Below are 17,300 nucleotides of genomic sequence, written 5' to 3'. Positions count from 1 at the left end.
GGCTGAGGAAGGAGGCTTTTTTGATTTGTCTGCTTTTGTTTTGGGATCACACCAGTGATGCTCAGGGGCTGCTACTCCTGGCTCTGTGCTCAGGTTACTCCTGCCAGTGCTCATGGGTTCATGGGACGCTGGGGATCGAACCCGGTTGGCTGCATGCACACACCCTGCTGTGCTATTACTCAGTCTTGGGGGGAGGTTTCATCCTCAATCTGTGCTGAGGAAGTGGAGGCCCCGAGACAGGAACACTCACCGGAGTCTTATGTGTTGGGTTGAATATGTGTATGAATATATGAGTATGTGAGTTTTGAGGGTGTATGAGGGTATATGTGTCTGGGTGGGTGTGGGATGTATTTGAGTATTACTGTGGATGAGAGTGAGGGTAGGGTAGATGTTGTGTGCCTGTGTGTTAAGAATATGAGGGTGTGAGTGTTGGGGGGAATGAGTATTGGGGGTGAGTGGTATTATATTGGGGTGGCAGGTGGTACCAGAAGTGTGTAGGTGGGTAGGTGTTGCCCCATTTGTTGGGTCCCGTTTACTCCTTTGTTGGTTGTTTGTGTATCCACAAAGAACTCCCAGAATGAGAACTTGATTCCCATCCCCTTGTCCCCTTTTGGGGGGAGATCTTGGTAATAGTTATCCGCAGCAAATAATCCACACAGACAGGAGGGTTAAGGGGTAAAAGGTTGGGAGAAGAGAGTCCTTTGTCAGCCTGCTGCACGCTCCAAAAAACACCCGGAGCCAGCCAGTAACCTATGCCAAAAGACCCTGAACACCTCGTTCAACTATTTATTCGGCTCTCAACAGCATCCCCACCTGGAAGGTCAAGGTGGGACAACAGGCAAAGAATAATCTTATGGAAATATTTTCATATACAACAGGTGGGGAGTGGCAAGTGGTACTGGGGGTAATTGAGTAGGTACATACATGTACATAAACGTATATGTATTTGTATGTGTATATATTTGAGGTGATTTCATGCCATGGGATGTGTTGGTGTGGGGGGGTGGTAGGTGGTTCCTGGAGTCATTCCCGGGCCTTCCCACATGGAGATACCATGGATACCACATGGAGATACCATCTGACCCAGCCCCACACAGCTCTAACAGTGGGGTCTGCTCACCCCTCAGAGGCCTTCATCCTGGTCCTGGAACTGCTGTTTCACAATCCAGTCATGGCCCCAATCTTCAGCCTGTCCCCTCCCCAGCACTCCAGGGCTGAACCGGAGGCCACCTCGGTCCTGACTGGGTGAGCCATCTCACCTGTGACGAGAACCTTTAGCCCTCTAGGATCCCCACTAGGTCCCGCACCTGCGGCTCCCAGGGCACTACGTTCATGCCCGTGACAGGCACCTGGCTGATTCCCAGCCTGGCTCCTGTGGCCTGCTCTGGAGGGGCATCAGAGCAGAAGAGGGGATGCTACATGTGTTTATTTCATGACTCAGGCAGGGCTGTTACCCCCATCTCAGATACAGAAGCAGCAGCCTGCATCCCTGTCCCCATGCCCATCCCAGCCCCATCAGCGGGAGACAGCACAGCCCAGAGCAGGTTTATTCCTCCAGATGGAGTTTATACACGAGTCCATACGGAGCTCATGTGCTCCCCAGACACCGGAAGGTATTGCGGCCGTGGCTAATGGAGCTGATGGTGGGAGGGAAACTTCTAGAAAGCTGCCTGTGTTCAGAAAGGATGATTGTTTGAAGACAGAGGGGTCCACCCAGCAGGGGGTGCGCTGGGCAGGGCTGAGAGCAAGAGAGGCGCACTTTTGGGCAAGGACAGGGTGGCCTGCCTGGGGCCACCTCCTGACCAGACCAGCAGCAGCCCCGGGAACCTGCAGAGGGGACGAGAGTCAGGGCCACCACCTCAGCCCCGTCGCAGGGCCTCCAGCTCCTGGGCCACCTTCTCCAGTTCCGCCTCGATGGCCGCCAGGCTCTCCAGCTCCTGGTCCTAGCAGGGAGAAGCACGTGAGTTGGGGTGGATGGTCCTCTCTGAGCTCCCACTTGCCCAGGCTCAGTGATGATACAGGCAGGGCCTCGACTTCACGCTGCCCCTGGGGGCCTCCTGGGTGTCCAGGTCAAGCTTATGAACATGGGTGCTTCCACATACACTCACACACACGTGCTCTGACTTTCACACACACATTCTCATATTCTCTCACCATCTCCCTGTCTCTCTTTGCCTGTCTGCCTGCCTGCCTGCCTACCTGTCTGTCTGTCTGTCTGTCTCTCCAACACACACACACACACACACACACACACACACACACACACACACACACACACACACACACACACAGGCATAGGTCTCTGGTCTGGCAGCCACCCAGTCAGAGGCCCGGTCTCCTGATGGAGACCTTGAGTCTGTCTGGCGGCAATCCCCTAAGGCTGGGCCTGGGCCTTCCCCAGCACCAGCTACCTGGCAGCTGGTTCTCAGGACCCCCCACTTTGGGCCCAGCCTTAGGAATGTCTACCCTCCTTCTAGGTCTGGGACTCAGACCTATGAGAGCCTAGACTTAGTGGGGTTCAGGTCAGTCCCACCCCCCACCCTGCTGGGATCACCTGAGCCCTCCAGCCCAAGAGGGTTCTGTGGCTACTTCTGGGAGTCCCCTACATCACCCCACAGCCCAGAACCCCGGGGGCCCTCTACTTTCCAGAGTCTAGGTACCTTGGGGTGTTCAGAGGTACCCAGGCTTATCCTGGGCCCAAAGCCAAGGGTCCTGTCCCTCTTCCCCACCCCGCCCCTGGGCTGAGTCCTTCATAGAGGTGTGGGAGGGGTACAAGGGCTACTCAGAGGCTTTACTGTGGGAGCCCCAGAATAAATCTCCAGCCCCGCATGGTCCCCTTAGAACCTCCAGGAGTGGTCCCCAAACCAAGATACCAAAAGGTCCAGTCTAGGCCTCCCTCAGGCCCAGCTCCACTACCTGGGCCCTGGGCTTCTCACATCAGGCCTCTGCCAGCACATGCTTAGGGACATTCACCAGACCTCTGATTCCTGCCCAAACCCTCCTGTGGATCTGCACCCCAAGGGGTCTCCCACCAGGTCTGGCCCCCCAAACTGAGCCCGCCCTTATAGAGGTGAGGCAAGGAGAAAAGAAAAACAGGAGCCCAGGGAAGGGCAGCATGTGAGCATTTGTGCTCACTTCACCCCGGCCACCGCCATATCTTAAGTCTAGTGGGGATGCCATGGGGTGGGACCAGGGCTGGGACCTGCAGTGAGGTGTGGCTGGGGACATGCCAGTGTGTGGGGACAGGAGACACCACTGGGGAACCAGGGTTAAAAGCTCCGTGGGAAGCCATCAGGTTCCCCCACCATGCCTGTCCTTCTGCCTTTGGCATCCACTGGGCCCACCACAGACCCCAGCTAGACCAGCTCCATATAGCAATGGCTACCATCTCCCCAAATCCATCCTGCTCCCAACCCTCAGAAACCCCAGAAGAGCTTTGGGACAAAGACCCACCCAGGTACCAGAGTGATAGCACAGCAGGTAGGACTTTTGCCTTGCATGCCAGCTGATCTGGGTTCAGTCCCCAGAATCCCTTAAGGTCCCTGAGCTTGCCAGGAATGATTCCTGAACACAGAGCCATGAGTAATCTCTGAGTACTGCCAGGTGTAGTCCCAAAACAAAAAGATACCACCCAGAGCCTCACTACATTTCCTGTGGTCCCTAGGCACTGTTTGGGATCCCTACCTGTGACCCAGGGTACACCCATACCTCCCACCTTTCTCCACCCCCACGGGACCTACCTCAGCTCTGCGGTTGGCGCTGCCCTCCTCCTCCTTCCTCTCCTCGGGGTATCCGCGCATCCTCAGGGGCAGGTCGCCCTCCAGGATGTCCTCCTGTGATGCTGGTCGCCAGCCTCGAGCCAGCCCGTGGCCCCTGAATTCGTAGGCCGGGGAACGGAGCTTCATGGAGTCATCTGGCTCAGCCAGCATCTCGGCCCCACGCTCCCGGCGCTTCTCAGCCGCCAGCTCTTCAGCCAGCTGGTCCATCTTGCTCCACCGCTTAGGGGTGGTGGGGTGTTGTCCCCCTTCCCCCTGCTCCTCCTGCTCCACTTCCTTGGGCCCTAGCTGCTTGCTTGGGCTACGAGGAGTCCCCTCCAGCTCCTCTTTCATCTGCTCTTCCTCCAGCTCTAGCTGCCGGTCATGCTGCTGTGTCCCCTTCTTCTTGGGGTGCTGAGGCTCTTCAGCCTCCGTTCTTCTCACTCCATTTACAGTTGGAGCCTCAGACTCGCCTGGACAGTGGATGAAAGCAGGAGAATGAGAAAGGGACACCCCATCCTGGCTCCCATTCCCCAAACCTCCACCGTGCGTCAAGACCTAGCTCTCCGGGGCCAGCCCTGCTCTCTCTGAGATTCTTCTTCTGGAGAACAATAGACAAAGAATAATCGCACTCAATTGTGGAATATAAGAAAAAATAAAAGGGGCCCGGAGAGATAGCACAGCGGTGTTTGCCTTGCAAGCAGCCGATCCAGGACCAAAGGTGGTTGGTTCGAATCCCGGTGTCCCATATGGTCCCCCGTGCCTGCCAGGAGCTATTTCTGAGCAGACAGCCAGGAGTAACCCCTGAGCATCGCCGGGTGTGGCAAAAAAAAAAAAAAAAAAAAAAAGAAAAAGAAAAAATAAAAGCCGGAGAGATAGCACAGCAGTAAGGCGTTTGCCTTAGACGCAGAAGGACGGTGGTTCAAATCCCGGCATCCCATATGGTCCCCCGAGCCTGCCAGGAGCGATTTCTGAGCGTGGAGCCAGGAGCAACCTGAGTGCTGCCGGGTGTGACTCAAAAACCTAAAACCAAAAAACCAAAAGAAAAAAGAAAAGATAGTGTAGTAATAATATCCAGAGATAATAAAGATGAGGGCCAGGAGGATCAGTCCATGGTAGGAAGCTTGCAACAAAGAGTGGGGGAGTGCAGTTAAGGCAGAAAAGGGATCATTATGACAATGATAGTTGGAACTGATCACTCTAGACAAGAACTAGGTGAAGAAAGGAGAGAAAGGGAGATGCGTGATACCCCTTCAGTAATAATAGTGCAAACTGCAGTGTTAAAAAAGATGTGTGTGTGTGTGAGAGAGAGAAGGACAGAGAGAGAGAGAGAGAGAAGGACAGAGAGAGAGAGAGAAGGACAGAGAGAGAGAGAGAGGGGGGGGGGTAAAATGTCTGCTCCAGGGCCCGAAGAGATAGCACAGCGGCGTTTGCCTTGCAAGCAGCCAATCCAGGACCAAAGGTGGTTGGTTCGAATCCCGGTGTCCCATATGGTCCCCCGTGCCTGCCAGGAGCTATTTCTGAGCAGACAGCCAGGAGTAACCCCTGAGCACCACCGGGTGTGGCCCAAAAACAAAAACAAAACAAAACAAAAAATGTCTGCTCCAGAGGCTGGCAGAGGAGGGAAACTGGGAACACAAGTGGTGGGAAATCTACCCTGGTGAACAGTGTTGGATGTTTTATGACTGAAACTCAATCATGAAAAATTTTTTATCTTTGATGTTTTAAATAAAGTCATTATATATAAAATAAAATTCTTCCCCTGGAGGAAAAAGTGACTGGAATGAGGTTCAAGGCAACCTCTGCCTGTCTCCCCAGCTGACCCATCCACCAGGAAGAGCGGGTCCTGCTGTTTCCCCTTGGGAAGAATGGAGAAGGTGTCTCTGGAGATTGGCTGGAGTAGACACTGCCCAGACTAGTCTGCTCCTGATGATGCTTCAACTGGCCCAGGCCCCCAGCCTGGCCTCCTTATTGGCCACTACTCACTCATGCAGTGTGTGGGGCGGAGCTGTGAGTGGGGAATGCATGTCCAACAACTGGACATCTGATCACCAGTGGGCTGTGGGGTCTAAGATTAGTGACCCACTTTTTGTTTTGCTTTGTTTTGGGGCCACACCCTGCAGTGCTCAGGGCTTACTCCAGACTGCACAGAAGTTACTCCTGGCAGGCTTGGGGGACCATATGGGATTGAACCAGGGCCAGCAACATGAATGGCAAATGCCCTATCACTGAGCTATCACTCTGACCCCCTAGTGACCCACTTCTAAGCCTCAGTCCCCTATCCCCCCAGAAATGGGAGCCCATTTCTGGATTGTGCTCCCAGATGGGCCCCCCTTGTCCCCCACGCATGCTAAGGCCTCAATGTCTGATGTACCTGCCCTGCTGGGGTTCTCTGTGGTGCTGAAGCTCGGGGCTGTGCTGAGCGCTGTGGTGGGGTCTTCATCAGGCAAGGCCTGTCCTCCAGACTTCTTGGCCCCTGCCTCTTCTTTCTCCTCCTTCTTTGCTGCTCCCTCTGCCTGGTGCATCTGCTCAGCAACCACCTGACCGAGTGCATTGTCCTCATTGTCCCCCTTGGCCTCTGACACTGAGTGTTTCAGGTTGGTAAAACCAGCTGGGGCCTGGCTGGGAGATGCTCCCTCCTCTCCCTCCTCTTCTTCATCCTCTTCCTCTTTCTTGCCTGGAGCCTCGTCCTTCTGGTTCCTCCGTGTGAAGGCCTGGGGCCAGTCTCTGTAAATCTCCATCTTTTCAGAAGCTCTTTTTTCTTCTGCAACCAACTGAGAGGATGCTGGGGCCATCCCCACTGTGGAGGCTTCAACATAGTCAGGCCTGGGTCAGCCACAGGAAGGAAACACTCCCACCAGGGCCCAGCTTCCCATCTCAGTCATTCTCCCCACCTGAGAACCCCACTCCAGAAACAGGGGCTGGGTCTTTTCTGTGCAGTTCTATCTCTTAAAGCGGAAGATAAGAAAGTCCTTGAAAATGACCCCAGCAACTAATTGAATCCTGAACTAAACATTGTTTAGTTTAGGGCATTGTTCTCTCTCTCTCTCTCTCTCTCTCTCTCTCTCTCTCTCTCTCTCTCTCTCTCTCTCTCTCTCCTCTCTCTCTCCCATCTCTCTCCCCTCTCTCTCTCTTCTCTCTCTCCTCTCTCTCCCCTCCCTCTCTCTCCGTTTTGTCTGGGGACCACACCCTGCAGTGCTGGGGGATCCTATGAGATGTCAGTGATTGAACCTAGATTGGATGTGTGCAAGGCAAACACCTTCCTTGCTGTGCTATTGCTCTGCACTAGGATTCTATCTTGGGCATCCATAATGTGTCCTGATCCCTTACTACCTGTGGGGTTTCTTCTGTGTTTCCCTTGCAGATGGGCTTTTACTAGTGCAACTCCTATATCCCTTGCCTTGTTGAGGAGGATGCCAAGACCTAGATGGAGAAGGCACACTGCCAGGTAGATGCCATTTCAGGCCCAGGAATGTCCCCAGCCCAGGGACTCAGGTGGGCTCCATGCTCCTATGCAGCCTCCAGTTGCTAAGGGTTGGCGTGTTGTGCTGATATTGGAATTCTAGCCTCTCTCTGGTTGCAGACAGGAGTGGTGTGTGTATGTTCCTGTAGGACCTGCAGCTTCACAGGAGCCACCTGGGCCACCTTCCTGCCTGAGCCTTAATCTGCTGAGACTGGGTGCCATTCTGCACCCAGAGAGAAGGCCTGGGGGCTGCTGGGAGTTGCCTGCAGCTAGTAGGATGAGAACAGGCATCCCACTGGCCTAAGGCAGGATCTCTGGCCCACAACACTCTTCAATAACAGAAAGGCAGCTGTGGGACAACTTGGCATATCCTGGTGCCCCATATTCTGTGGCTGGGGGAACCTCTGCCATGGCTAGTGGAAGACATTGAGTTAAGTCTGTTTGTTCAGTAGGTCAGATACTTCTTGTCTAGAGATTCACCCTGCTCCAGTACTTCCTGTCCTGGAGATTAACTTTGCCCCACCACTTCCAGTCTTGGCATTTCACCCTGCCCTGGCACTTCCTGCCCTGGAGTGTCACCCCAACAGCAAGGAACCCACTAGAGCTCCAAAGACAGGTGGAGCCAGGCGTCAGTTTCCAATTGTATGACACCCCTCAGGCAGAACCCATCACTGCTCTGAGCCTAAATTTCCCCTCTCATAAATGGAAGGAAGTGACACTACAACAGGGCCATGTGAATGGCTTCTGCCCTCACGATCCCCTAATCTCTCAGGTGCCCGTACCCCTCCTGAAGGCTCCCCCATGGAGTGACCCTTACCCTTCAGTGGAGTCTGCTTGCCCTGCTTCTGAAAAGTGTCCACCAGCTCATCCTCCAAACTGCTCTGCTTCATTTGCTGCTGACTTCTCTCCTTGACGCCTGGCATGAAAAAAGGAGGAGAGTCCCAAGTGCTCTGAGCCCTACTGCACACATCTGTCTCTGCAAGCAGCATGGCTATTGCCTCATCTCTCTGCTGGGCATGTGGTGTTCAAGGCAAGGAACAGAGAGGAAGTCTGGCTGCCCTTGTCACCTCTCTAGATTCAGTTTCTCACTCACTGGCTGCATCTGAGGAGTAGTGGGGATTGGTTCATCAAGCTGGATTTGAGGGGCTAAAGTGGTGGCGCAGTGGTAAGGCATTTGACTTACATATGGCTGACCTAAGATGATCCCCTGGAGACCCAAGCCAGGAGCAATTTCTGAGTGCAAAGTCAGGAGTAACCCCTGAGCGTCACTGGGTGTGGTCCAAAAACAAACAAACAAACAAAAAAAAAAAGCTGGATTTGAGTGTTCAGTTCAAATAGAGGGCTTGACTGGCAGTGAGGGCACGTAGGAGCAGTCCCTCTCATTAGGGTTCAAGACTTGGGCCCCCTGAACCTTGACATCACTCAAAGGTGATGGGAGAAGCACTGGCCTGTGCCGTGATGCCCAGTGATCCCCATGTTCTGCAGAGGCTGCTGATGGCACCTGCCCGCCTAGTTCTGGGGAGACCCTGGGGAGCCGGGGAACCCCACTGCTGGAAATGACTCTCTCCTATGGTGGACACTGCAGCAGTAGCCCTCCAGGGTGGCTGTCAGTCAAGGACTGTGTCCAGCTCTGGCCTGGGACACCCTTCTGCCGATCCCTCACTCTGTGCTCACATGCTCCTCTATGAAAAGAATCTGCTTTAGGGGTGCTAAGGTAGAGGGGGAAAGGAGAGCACTGATGTGGGAAGTAGGATTCGGGGATGGAGGAGAGGTGGACAGGCACAGAGCTGTACCCTGCCTGCCGGTGGAGAACAGCGCCCCTAGTGGTTTCCGGGAGCCAGACAGCGCTCCTTGGTCTTCCTCTCCATCTCTGACCATGACTGAGATTTTCTTAGACTAAATAGCAAATATTAGGCGTTTGCCTTGCACCCAGGAGGACGGTAGTTCGAATACCGGCATCCCATATGGTCCCCTGAGCCTGCCAGGAGCTATTTCTGAGTGTAGAACCAAGAGTAACCCCTGAGCACTGCTGGGTGTGACCACCCCCCAAAATAAATAGTGAATATTTATTTGACTATAATATGATCATATTCCTTTTTCTTTGTTTATGGGCCACACCCAGAGGCTCTTGGGGGTTACTCCCTGGCTCTTCTCTCAGGAATCACTTCTGGCATGCTAGGATGCCGGGGATCAGACTCGGGTAAGCCTCATGCAAGGCAAATGCCCTACCTATCTTGCTGATCATATTGTTTTTTTGTAGTTGAAGATCAAGCCCTAGGTCTTATATACGCAAAGCCTTATGAGGCAGATGTGGCAGAGGATGGATGCCCAATATAGATCTGATATTAGATAGTTTCTATTGGCTATACGCGGAGGTGTGTGCACAGAGATTTCAGGATTCACCTCAGAAACATTGCCATTATATTTACTTAAACAAAGTCAGACAGCCCTTAAGTACTTACTTTGTTTGTTTTTGAGTCACACTCGGTCATACTCAGGGCTTAGTTCTGGGAGGCTCGGGGGACCATATGGGGTGACAGGGATTGAATCCAGTCAATTGCGTGCAAGGCAAACGCCTTATCTGTTGCACTATTGCTCCATCCCTGAACACTAAATTAAAAATGATCGGGTTGGGAGAATGTGGTTCAATGCAGGGAACATACTTTACATGTATAAAAAACCTGGTAATTGATCCTAAGCTCCATAAAAGAATCTTATCATCCACTATTTAGTCTAAGAAAATGGAAGGAGTTATGGTGAGAGATGAAGGTGAGGAAAATGAAGGAGCGCTGTCTGACTCCCGACAACCACTAGGGGCGCTGTTTGCCTCTGGGCAGGCAGAGCATAGCAGAAGGGAAGGAAGACTCAAGTGCTGACTAGGGGGACCCTCCTCTGTGTTCATTTTTCTTTGCCCCTTCCCATTGTCCCTACAAGGGCCAATGCTTTCCCCCAAGGCCTTAGAGAGGGGGCTCTTTTGTAACTAAATAAGATGTTATGCCCCCCAACTGGCCCCCAATTCTAAAGCTGGTCCTTACTCCCTAGGGGAGCAGATTTGAGATGCCATGTGAGGCTCCCACCTCAGGGTGTCTGAATCCTGTTCCCAAGTAGATGGTCGCCTTCCACCGCGAGGTCAGCCTGTGTCCCTCCCTCCTAATGGGTAAAACTGCTCTTTCCACTGGCCAGGGAGGACCCTGTGTCAGATGTGGGCACTTCGGGGCCATCAGAGCTAAGAGCACCTGCACTCCAGAAGGAAAACTGAGTTACGCTTAGGGCAAAAAAGTCTGCTGGGGAGGTTAAGTCAAGCAAGATGGGAATTTCCAGTCAAACAGATGCTCACAAGAAGAAAGGGGATCCTTCCTTCCCTCTCCAGAAACCCTTTGAGTCTCTCTTCAGCTAATTTGGGAATGAGGTCCTGCCTGCCAGCCAGTCCTGAAAGTTCCTCTCAGCCTCAGTAGCCCCTGAGCACTGGAACATCAGAGCTGCAAACGGTCAGAGCATGTCCGTCACTCACTGTGTGAGCTCAGAGAAGTCACTCAACCTCTCTGGACCTGAATCTCTCTCCCACCTTGAGCTGGGTATTTGTACTTGGGGACTCCACGCATGAGCCTTGATGTTCTGCCACATCCCTGACCCAAAACCTGGTCATTCTTTTGATATCAGTGACAGAAACTGCCCACCGCCCCCCCCCCCAACTTCATGAAGAGAAAGTCCCAGGATTCCCAAGGAGAAGTAAGTATCTCCAAGGAGTGTCACAGGGTGTGGCCCAAAAACCAAAATAAAACAAAAACAAAAACAAATTCAAGCAGTTGCCAGAAATACCTTGACGTGCAAGATCCTGGAGTTCTTTGAGCAGATTCTGGTGCCGCAGGATGGAGAGGATGCGCTCATCTGTGGAAAGGGGCATGTGTGAGGCTGGTTCCTTGAGGGGGCAGCATCAGCGAGTCACCCTCAGCCCTTGCAGCCGAGTACCAGGGCATGCTGCTGGAAACTCCACACTCATGTAACAGGGCAGCGAATCTCAGGACAACACTGGAGCGGCCATCTCTCAAGCATCAAGTCTCTCCCAGAATCCCAGGAAGTCCCTGTGCCCCCTCCTCACCCCACCCACCTCTCAGCTACTAAAAGGAGGTTTGGGAAGGTCTCTAAAATTAAACACGTGTCCCTGTTTCTAGTTCTTGCTCCTGTCTGCCTGCCCAGAGCGTCTTTCTTGCTCACTGTTCTCCCCTCAAAGATGTGTCTAAAACTATTCTTTAAAATTCTCCTCTCAATGTCCTTGATGGATGTGCCCTGCAGCTACTCAGGACTTGGCTCCTTCTTGGAAACTCGTGGTCCTGCTTCTGCCTGTCTTGAGACATGTCAGCCAGCCTGTCTGGGCATGGTGCGGCCTGTGGCATTCTTGTCTTCAGGGAGCCCCAAGCCCCAAGCCCCAGGCTGGCTGCAGCAGCCTGGCCTCATTCTACCCAAAGGCTGTTAAACTGGGCTTCCTCCCCAGCCTTCTGGCTGGTCTGTCTGCTCCACACATACATCTACTCCATGCATATAGCAGTGACCCCAGCCTGTGGGGGGCCCCATGCACACAACAGCATCAGTCTTGCAGAAACTGATCAGAATAACATTGCTGAATTCCAGCGGAAGCTCTTCCCTCTCCTGCCCCCTGAACCCCAGCAACATGGCCCTGAGCTGGGCTGGGCCCTACCTCCGCGGAGGGTCTCGAAGCACTTCTGGCTAACGGGCTTGGGGCTGGGCTTGGACAGTGTGTCCGAGATGACCTCCACGATGCATTTCATTACCTGGAAGAAAGAGGGTGTGCGGCTGGGACTAGGTGTACAGCTCTGGAGATGTGGGGCAGGAACTTTCACCATTTTTGTTTTATTTTTCTTTTTTTCCGATTGTTTGTTGTTGGACCAAACCAGGTGTCCCTGGCTCTAGTCTCAGGAATTACTCCTAGCAATCTCAGAGGACCACATGGGATGCCAGGGATTGAACCCAGGTCAGTCTTGTGCGTGGCAAAAATACTATACCTACTAAGCTTGGGGAGTCTCTAAAACTAAAATAAACTCTGGTTCCTGCTGTGGTTTTTAGGGGCATGGCCATGGGTGCCCAGATCAGGCCCTTTTTCTGTCTTCCTAGCCAGTGAGAACCATGAGAATCGAAAACACCATTTCTGGTGTATGCAGGTGCCCTGCTGAGGTGAGTTGAGGACCTGGTACTCTCACAGCCCCACAGGCTGTTTCTCTAGTCTATAACCAGCTGTGCAGGCTTCTAGTCTGGCACATACTGTTTCTTGTGGAGGTCAGGTCTTAAGGCAATTGCCTCCAGGCAGTCTCCTGGTGTATCCAGAGCTGAGTAAAGACCAGTCCCAGCTCACTCCTATTTGCAAACAGAAATTGAGCACAACAATCCTGGGCTGGCACAATTGGAGCAGGAACTGAAGGACACAGCCTCCAAGTCTGGCCCCATCTGTGGTGAACACCTTCACTCTGGTTGAACCCTAGCAATATGGGGTTGTCCAGGGCCCCCAGTCACATGCCTGGTTTTATGGACAGCCCAAGCCCCTGATAAATCTGAGACCCAAAATGTGAAATGATGCCACCTGGGACCCACGTAACAACTCACAGGTCTGGAATGCAGATGTTGCAGCCTGAGTCCTGGGTTCAACCCCCAGCATGCCCCTGTGCCTCTGAGCACTGCAGGAGCTTGCTTGCCTCTCTCTGAGAGCCTGGGCCTGAGACTGGCTGAAAGGGGCTGCATTGGCCTCTTCTATAGGATGAGATGAGAAGTTTCCTCCCCAGAAGAGGAGGCACAGATAGGGGAGCTACTTAGGAGCACTGAGCAAGGCACCCCACCATGGGAGGGGTGCAGAACTGTGTGGAGCTGGTGGGGAAGCAGGAGGTGTCAGACAGGCACCCGGTAATGCCAGTGGGAAGCATGGGGGTGGCAGCGGTGCCTCTGGGTGCCAAGGCAACCTGTCCCAGGAGCCGGGGTGGCAAACAGGCGTTGAGGATCCCAGCAGCCTGGCTGGAACATTCAGCTCTTCGCCGGCTGCTCTAGTGCCCCCAGCTCAGGTTCCTGGGCACTAACAGTGGACCCAAATGATACCCAAAGGGCCGAAGTGATAGTGCAGCAGGGAGGGCACTTGCCTTGCATATAACCAACCCAGGTTCGATTCCCAGCATCCCAAAGGGTTTCCCAAGCCCACTGAGCTCAGAGCCAGGAGGAACCCCTGAGCACCTCTGGGTATGGCTCTGTTTCATTAGTCCCCCCACCAGACGTCACACTGGGAACCCCACTGCTCATCCCTGAGGAGTGATTTGGGAGCTGGGTTGAGGGTTGATGTGAAGGGCAGGGAGGAAGGGGGAAGAATGGCAGGCCCCTGTTTACTGAGTCCCTCCCATTGAAGATCCTACCCTTTACCACTCATCCCAGGAAATAGTGTCTATGGAGAAGGCACAGGTTCTGAGAGGCTCAAGGGTCCACACACACACACACACAACCCAGCACTCCAGGAAGTGGTTAGAGTTTAGTTAGATTCATGTCTCTCTGCAGCTAAAGTGGGAAATTCGGTGAGTAAAGTAAAGGCTGCAACCTCTCTGAGTCTTCTGGTTTTGAGCTTTCTGGTTGTTTTGTTCTAAGATCACAAGCAGCAGTGCTCAGGGCTGACTCCTGGCTCTGCGCTCAGTGAGCGCTCCAGGCAGGGCTCAGGGGACCATCTGTGGTGCTGGGGATGGGAGGCAATTGCCCTTCCTGCTGGAGTATCTCTCTGGCCCCTGACACTTTGGGTTTTAATCACAGCCTCAGAAAGAAAAGAGAAGTGGCAGGGGAAATCTGACTCAAGCACCGGCACATCCCCAGGTGAACCCCAAGGCTGCCGGCCACATAGAGAGGCTCTTGCTTCTCATAGAGACCCCCACCCAGCCATATCCCCAATACCTTTCCTGGGTAACAGCCACATGGGCCAGCACCGGGGTCAGAATCAAGAGTGTTTTCATCATGGTCCTCTGGGAGAGGCCACGAGGGACTGCCTGTGTTGGGGGGGGGGTGTTTGCACAGAGCACTAGCAGAGGTTTCTAGCAGGGGAAAGGGAAAAGGAGGGGCCATGCTCAGAGGTCTGGACACAGCTGCAACTCCAGAGAACCCACAGGGAAGCAGAGCCTGAGTCTCTAGGGCCATGGACCTGGCACCCAATGGGTACAACTTGGGGCTCTCTGCTGTGCTGTGCTGTGCAGGATGCTGGGAGCCCGAAGGGCGGTGGAGCCTTGGCCAATGTCTCCCGTGGCTTCTCCAAGGCTCTCTTGGCTCTGCAACCGCAGTGCTGGCTCCTGGCTTCATGCCAGGCCAAGTCGTGGCTCTGCCCGAGAGCAGGTTGTGAGGTGCCCATCAGTACCTCGGAATCCCGCCCCTCATCAGGCACCCCCAGACCTTCTTACCTCCGTGTCCCCTTTATTGTTCACAAGGCTGTTCACAGGGATGGCAATGACTGGGAAGAGAAGAGGGGAGGGGAGAGAAAGAGAAAGAGAGAGGGTTCTGGGGGTCACCCTTCAAAACCATCCTCGGGGAGAGGCAGGAGATAATTTTCTCTCCCCCATCTCACTCCTCCAAATGCTGCTGGGGGTGGGGGGGGGAAGGCTAGGCGGGGTGTAAGGGATGGTTTCCCAGGGGCCACCCCAATCAACCCTTCCCTTCAGATAAGCACCTCCTGGCTCCAGGCCTGGTGTGGGCATCCAAGCCAGTGGCTGAGTGTGGAGCTGGGAAGGAGCGAGAAAGCAGGGGGATTTCGTGGAGAGGGAATGAATACCCAAAGCAGGGCAGAGAGGGAAAGAAGGTTGGGGCGATAGTCGCCCCAATACCCCGGTGACCTTGGCCAGCCACCAGGCGAGCCTCCCTGGCCCGGAGAGCTCAGGTGGGGGGACTCTGGGGGGCGTCGCAGGGCCTGGGGAGGTTGGGACTGGAGCCCCCAGGACCCAGACAGAGCCCAGGTCTCAGACCCTCCCTCCAGGCGGGTCGGGCTGGAGGAGGCGACGGCGCTGTCCGTGGTGCTGGAGGCCGAGAGGGGCGGGGAGCAGGGGACGGGGAGCGGGGACCACCCGAGGGGCGCCCCCCACCGCAGCCCTCTCCGCACCCCGACACCCCGCGCTCGCTCACCTTGCCCGGCGCACAGCAGGAGCGCCAGGACCGCGGCGGGGTGCATGGTGACCACCTGGGGGCTCTGAGCAGCGGGTACAGGGCACACACACACCGGGGGGCCGGGAATCGAGGGGGGTGCCCGGGCGAGGGCAGGCGAGACGGGAAGCCCAGGGGCGAGCTGCTGGCGGCGCAGCGTCTCCGGATCTGTCCGTCCGTCCGTCCCTCCCTCCGACAGTCCGTCCGTCCAGCCGCGCGCGCGTGCGTGCACCCGCTCTGGCTCTGCAGCAACGGCGGCAGAAGCGCCCGCGCCAGCCCCGCTTATATGCGGCGGGCCTCGGAAGTGACGTCATCGCAAACGCGGGCCCGGCCACGCCCCTCCGGGGGTCTGGCAGCCCCTTGGGGTCCTTCCTTCCCATCCGTGTTGCTGGGGGGCAGGCAGCTGCCCTCCAGGAAGCCCAGAGAGCAGCCCGTGTTGTGTATGCACCTGTGCTTGTGCGTGTGCATCTGTGCTTTTGTGTGTACTTGTGTGTACCTCTATTATGTGCTTGTGTATGTGCTTGGTATGCTTTTGTGTGTATGTGTGCTCACGCACAAGCATGCATGCAAACCCTCCATCTCCCCTCCTCTCCACCTCACCCCATCTCCTGGGGCTCAGGCTCCCCAGAGCCAGCCTAGATACCTGCCAGCTCCGACACAGTGGGAGCGCCCCTGACCTCACACACGGAAGATACCTCACTCTTCAGCGTCCCTTGGGTCTTAGGGCCCCATTCTGTGCCTGCACGATTTGTCCTTGTGTCTGTCCTTGGGTGGTTTAAGGGAGCAATGTTTGCACGCCTCTGCTTTCGAAGCCTTGTCCCCTGTCCCTGAGTAAACACACTTAGTACATGACTGTTGATCTGGAGGATTTGAAGTTCAACCCCTGGAGAGGGAATTCTTAGCGCAGGCCAGTGTCAGAGTTGTTCTGGACTGGGATGAGGTGTGGAGGGGCAGTGAGGGAGCGGCCCTTGGACAGATCTTAAAAGTAGATCATCACAGCAGGTCTTGAAAGGACTGTAAGACATTACTCGCCCCTTGTAAGGACATCAGCCCTTGTTCAACCTCACGGTAACTTCTTACCATTTTCTGGGGGTGCTCAGGGACTAATTCCCAGCTCTGAGGATTGCTCCTGGCAGTGCTCAGGGAACCAGGTGGTGGTGGGGGTTAAACCCAGGTCTTCCACATATGACACGTGCCCAGCCCTAGGAGCAACCTCCTTGGCACACACAGAAAATTATTTGGAGTGGCTTAGGTACAGTGAACTCTCATTCTTAAGAGGGTGGGAAGGTCTTGGATTCGAGAAAAGACACACACACACACACACACACACACACACACACACACACACACACACACACACCCTGATAGGAGCCTCCAGTTAATATCTGTCTAAGAATAGGTTTTAATCAGCACCAGAAACATGTGCTTCTTTATTCTAGCCAGATAAATTATCATTTTGTTTTGTTTTTGGGGTCAGCAGTGTTGACACTGCCTCTGCACTCAAAAATCATCCTGGCAGTGCTGGGGGACCATATGGGATGTCAGAGATTGAACCTGGGTCAGTCAGGAGCAAGGCAAGTGCCCTACCTGCTGTGCTATTGCTCAGTCTTCTAATGAATCATATTTGTGTCTTCACAAATATACATTTGCTTCAGCCGTGACTGCATTACATGCTCATTTCTTTCCTGCAAGAGGTTACCCATGGTCACAGGCCTGGCGAGTTCTAATTCAAGGAGACATGGGCATGTGGTTGTCTCCTTCACAGGCTGTTTTCTCCCAGTGCTCTGCCAGGGAATGTGGGTTTGGGTCCAAGGCTGACTTGTTCAGGGTCCCTTCTCCTCCCCATAACCCCATCATTGCTGCCCTTTCCTGCTTCGGTGTTCAACCTCTTACCCAAGAGAGATGACAGAAGAGCTCAGAGA

At 54.4% G+C, this 17,300-nt stretch overlaps 1 protein-coding gene across 1 annotated transcript; it reads right to left on the bottom strand.

Moving 5' to 3' along the window:
• Positions 1 to 1,528: 1,528 nt before the first annotated feature.
• On the bottom strand, positions 1,529 to 15,654 carry CHGA (chromogranin A). The gene is made up of 8 exons (XM_049770730.1): positions 15,361 to 15,654; positions 14,646 to 14,695; positions 11,915 to 12,008; positions 11,038 to 11,106; positions 8,036 to 8,134; positions 6,056 to 6,564; positions 3,741 to 4,313; positions 1,529 to 1,943 (listed from the first exon to the last, which is right to left on the bottom strand). Exons 1-8 carry the CDS (start codon positions 15,404 to 15,406, stop codon positions 1,860 to 1,862), a joined length of 1,524 nt encoding a protein of 507 aa, XP_049626687.1. The 5' UTR covers positions 15,407 to 15,654; the 3' UTR covers positions 1,529 to 1,859.
• Positions 15,655 to 17,300: the final 1,646 nt, after the last annotated feature.

Source organism: Suncus etruscus, chromosome 3 (assembly GCF_024139225.1).
Source record: "Suncus etruscus isolate mSunEtr1 chromosome 3, mSunEtr1.pri.cur, whole genome shotgun sequence".
NCBI lineage: Eukaryota > Metazoa > Chordata > Mammalia > Eulipotyphla > Soricidae > Suncus > Suncus etruscus.
Note: the sequence above shows the minus strand (reverse complement) of the source record. Positions and strands in the feature narration are given on the sequence as shown.

Coding starts and splice junctions, on each gene's coding strand:
- CHGA (XM_049770730.1), bottom strand. CDS start 15,406: ATGCACCCCGCCGCGGTCCTGGCGCTCCTGCTGTGCGCCGGGCAAG. Junction 11,107..11,914: donor CTTCGAGACCCTCCGCGGAG/GTAGGGCCCAGC, acceptor CCCTTTCCACAG/ATGAGCGCATCCTCTCCATC. Junction 1,944..3,740: donor GCGCCAACCGCAGAGCTGAG/GTAGGTCCCGTG, acceptor TCTCCCTGCTAG/GACCAGGAGCTGGAGAGCCT.